The sequence below is a fragment of the Eschscholzia californica genome, unplaced genomic scaffold (assembly GCF_041429995.1).
Source record: "Eschscholzia californica isolate CP2 unplaced genomic scaffold, dmEscCali1.0.p SCAF_3, whole genome shotgun sequence".
Classification (NCBI taxonomy): Eukaryota; Viridiplantae; Streptophyta; class Magnoliopsida; order Ranunculales; family Papaveraceae; genus Eschscholzia; species Eschscholzia californica.
In genome coordinates this window covers 49,436,229-49,440,171 of record NW_028238420.1, presented here as the reverse complement: position 1 = coordinate 49,440,171, position 3,943 = coordinate 49,436,229, and the positions used below count along the sequence as shown (strand labels likewise).

Genomic DNA, 3,943 nt, shown 5'->3' with positions numbered 1-3,943 from the left:
TGACTAATATGTTAAGAACTAAACCTACATGACTAATATGTTAAGAACTAAACCTACACGTAATAGGCCTAGAAGATGTATGTGTACTGTTACCCGAAAAAAAAGTGCTTAGCCCAGAAAAACCTCACAAAGTGAGGGGGCATGTGAGATTAGCCATAAATACCAATAGGGTGACCTAGTTGCCAATAATAAAAATGTGCAAGTCCTCTCCACTGAGTTAACCTTACCTAACTCAGCTTACTCTCTCTTAATTAAGAGATCAAGGCATAAGCCTATCATTTGGCATAATAGAATTGTTTCCTCCCCCGACCCCAACTATTTACATTAATGAAAAGTCCACTTATCTTGATCAGCCTCAGTTTTCTACCTCAATGAGAGAGATATCACTTTGTAAAGTCCTGCTATAGATCTATCTCCCTACCACCAGACAAAGAGACGGCTGCTTCAATGGCTCTTCAAGTTTTAGTCTCTCCTTTAGTTGAAACTGTTCTTGGTAATCTCGGTTCTCTTATCCAATCTGAATTTGCTCTGCTTTCTGGTTTCAAACAAAAGTTGGAGAAATTTTCCAGCACACTATCCACCATTAAAGATGTCATTGAAGACGCCGAGTTAAAACAACTTAAAAACAAACCCCTTCAGAATTGGTTGAATAAACTCAAGGATGCAGCTTATGATGCCGAGGACATCTTGGATGAGTTAGCTACTGAAGCTTTAACCATTCAAACAATGGAGACCCAGACTTCCGACAAGGTTAAGGTATTACATCTCTCATCTTGTATCAATTTCAAACAATTTTATTCTCGTCGGGCAATTGCAGAAAGAATGAGAAAAGTTCAGAGAAAGTTCGATGAGATTGCCAGAGAAAGGTTGGATTTCCATTTGGAAGTGAGAAATAAAGTTGAACCGAGATGGACTCAGCACCTAGAAACTAGCTCCGTTATAGCCGAGAAAGAAGTCTATGGAAGGGAAGATGATAAAGATTACATGGTGAACCTATTGATAAAAAATTTAGGGGTTGAGGAGGATGGAAATCATAGTCGAGGAGGAGACGCTTCCGTATGTGTCATACATGGAATGGGTGGTCTTGGGAAGACTACTCTTGCTAAAATGGTGTACCATGATGAGAGGGTTGTCGATCATTTTCCGCTTAGATGTTGGGTTTGTGTCTCTGACGACTTCGACCCGAAATTCCTGCTCAGAGATACTATAGAATCGTTAGGAGTTGCAAATGATCTCGAAAACTTAGAATCTTTGCAACGTCGCCTTCACGAGAAACTTAATGGGCAGAGATTCTTAGTGGTCTTAGATGATGTATGGAATGATGATATGAACAAGTGGGATGTTTTGAAATCCTCATTCAGATGTGGAAGCAAAGGTAGTTCAATTATTGTGACCACCAGACTTGAAAAAGTGGCATCGATAATGTCTACGCTTCCAGTGTGTCGCCCAAAAGGTTTATCCCATGAGGATTGTTTTTCATTGTTCAAGCATCGTGCTTTCGACACGGGAAAGAACGAAATAGAAGTTTATCCGAAATTGGAAGCTATTGGCAAGGAGATTGCGCTTAAGTGTGGAGGTATACCCTTGGCTGCGAAAACATTAGGAGCACTACTTCGCTTTAAAAGAGAAGAGAAAGAGTGGTTGTTTGTTAGAGACAATGAAATTTGGGAACTTCAATTAGAAAATGAAGACACTATCTTGTCAATTTTGAGGTTGAGCTACAATCATTTACCCTCACATTTGAGGTCGTGTTTTGCTTATTGCTCCGTCTTTCCAAAAGATTACATATTCGACCGACAAGAATTGATTTATTTGTGGATGGCAAACGGTTTTGTTCCATTCAAAGGTAGTCACTTAGAGTTGGAAGATGTGGGAATTGAGATTTTTAACGATTTATGTTGGAGGTCCTTCTTTCAAGACACCTATAACGATATATCTGGCAATGTGATATCATGTAAAATGCATGACTTAATGCATGACCTTGCATGTTCTATAATGAGGGAAGAATGCTCTGTGATTATTGGGAATGACAAAACAAGAAATAATACTGGTAATAGAAGATTAAGGCATGTGTCTTTTGTTTCGTCGTTCTCAAGTTCACTGCGGAGCAATCTTGTGCTTTTCGTGGAAAGATCAAAACCAAATTTGCGCACTCTTCTATGTGAACAGTTCAGCCATGGAACTCATCTTCAACTAAACTTCAAAAATCTTAGAAATTTGCGGACATTAAATTTAAGAAAGGTAAATGCAAAGCTTGACCAAATAAGCAATTTGAAGCACTTGAGGTACCTCAATCTCTCCTACACTGGTATAACTTCATTACCCAATAAATCATTTTGTCAACTAAGAAATCTGCAGACGTTGGACCTAACCCACTGTATTAAGCTCCAAATGTTACCTAAAGACCTATCGAAATTGAGTAGCCTCAGACACCTATTCATTGAACGTTGTTTTGCATTAACCCTAATGCCAAACGGTATGGGAAAATTGGTTAATCTCCAAACATTGAACCTAACTGACTGTCAAAAGCTCCAAATGTTACCTAACGACCTATCGAAACTGAGAAGCCTCAGACACCTATGCATCGATGGTTGTGATGCATTAACCCGAATGCCAAACGGAATGGGAGAATTGGTTAATCTCCAAACATTAAGCTTCTTCATTGTAGGTGCAGAGAGTGGTTCTACTATTGAGCAATTAGAAGGACTGAACAACCTGAAAGGAGAATTAACGATAAAAGCAATGAACAATGTGAGAAACGTAGTTGACGCTAAAAAAGCCAACTTAATCGGAAAGCACAATTTGCGTGTCGTACATTTAGAGTGGTCACCGCCAATTAGTCTCGAGCAAGGAAATAGTTACAGCACCAGCGAACAACAAGAAGAGGTGCTGGAAATTGTTGCGGAAAGCCTCAAACATCTACCTAATTTGAGTGACCTTTCTATAAATGGGTATGGAGGTGCCATGTTTCCAAGTGATTTATCATGCCTCTGTAATTCTACTGCCGCTTGGGCTACAACCGGTACTTAAAATTCTTAAATTATGTAAAATGGATTCGGTGAGATACATCAGGGATGAGTTTTATCATGGAAATCATGTTGGTCAATCAGGTTTCGTCTTCTTTCCATCACTTGAAGTATTATCAATATCTGAGATGCCTAGTTTGGAGGAATGGTCGTCACCGTCATCAGAAGTGGAAAACGGAATAAAAGAAGATAGACAAACTTCATTCCCCCACCTTACAAAGTTAACCATCTCTAAGTGTACCAAGTTAAGAAAAATTCCCCTGTTGCAGCTATCTTTAAGAGTTTTAAAGTTGAGGAATTGCGTAGAATCGTTTTTGGTCAGCTGTCTAGAAAGTTCCCCCGTTCAACTTTCTAAACTTCAGATTGCTGAAGTTTATGATTTAATATCCTTTGGGGTATCAGGGACGACAATGATGATGACACTGCAAAATCTTACAAGTCTTGAGATAATTTATTGTGATAAGCTAAAGAATCTCACTAAGGAGCTTTATAATAATCTCACTTCACTAACAGAATTGACCATCCATAGTAAGTGATCATTTATTTTCTTTGTCTCGTTTTAGATTTCCAGTTTTCGTTGCATGAAATCAAAGAAAATCTGATAACTAAGAAGATCACTTGTTATGTTTTATTTTTTGCAGGTTGTCCGGAATTTGAGTTTTCAACAGATGAGAACCTCCCTCTTCTTCGTTATCTGTATCTTTTAAGATTACCTAAGGTGACATCTTTGCCGGGGTGGATAGCCAACCTCACAACACTTGATACCTTACATATTAAAGATTGCCATAATCTGAAATATTTACCCTCCGAACCACTCACATCTCTCATTAATCTAGAAATCGAAAATTCTCTCATCAAAAAAAAAAAAAAATCTAGAAATCGAAAATTGTCATCCAGATCTACACAGACGATGTGAC

At 38.4% G+C, this 3,943-nt stretch overlaps 1 protein-coding gene across 1 annotated transcript; it reads left to right on the top strand.

The window, feature by feature from the left end:
* The first annotated feature begins 370 nt into the window (after positions 1 to 370).
* Positions 371 to 3,348, top strand: LOC147551283 (putative disease resistance protein RGA3). Its single transcript, XM_086672566.1, has one exon. It carries the CDS (start codon positions 448 to 450, stop codon positions 3,028 to 3,030), a length of 2,583 nt encoding a protein of 860 aa, XP_086528692.1. The 5' UTR covers positions 371 to 447; the 3' UTR covers positions 3,031 to 3,348.
* The last annotated feature ends 595 nt before the right edge of the window (positions 3,349 to 3,943 follow it).

What these genes read in the sequence shown, in the direction of transcription:
- LOC147551283 (XM_086672566.1), top strand. Translation starts at nt 448, where the DNA reads ATGGCTCTTCAAGTTTTAGTCTCTCCTTTAGTTGAAACTGTTCTTGGT.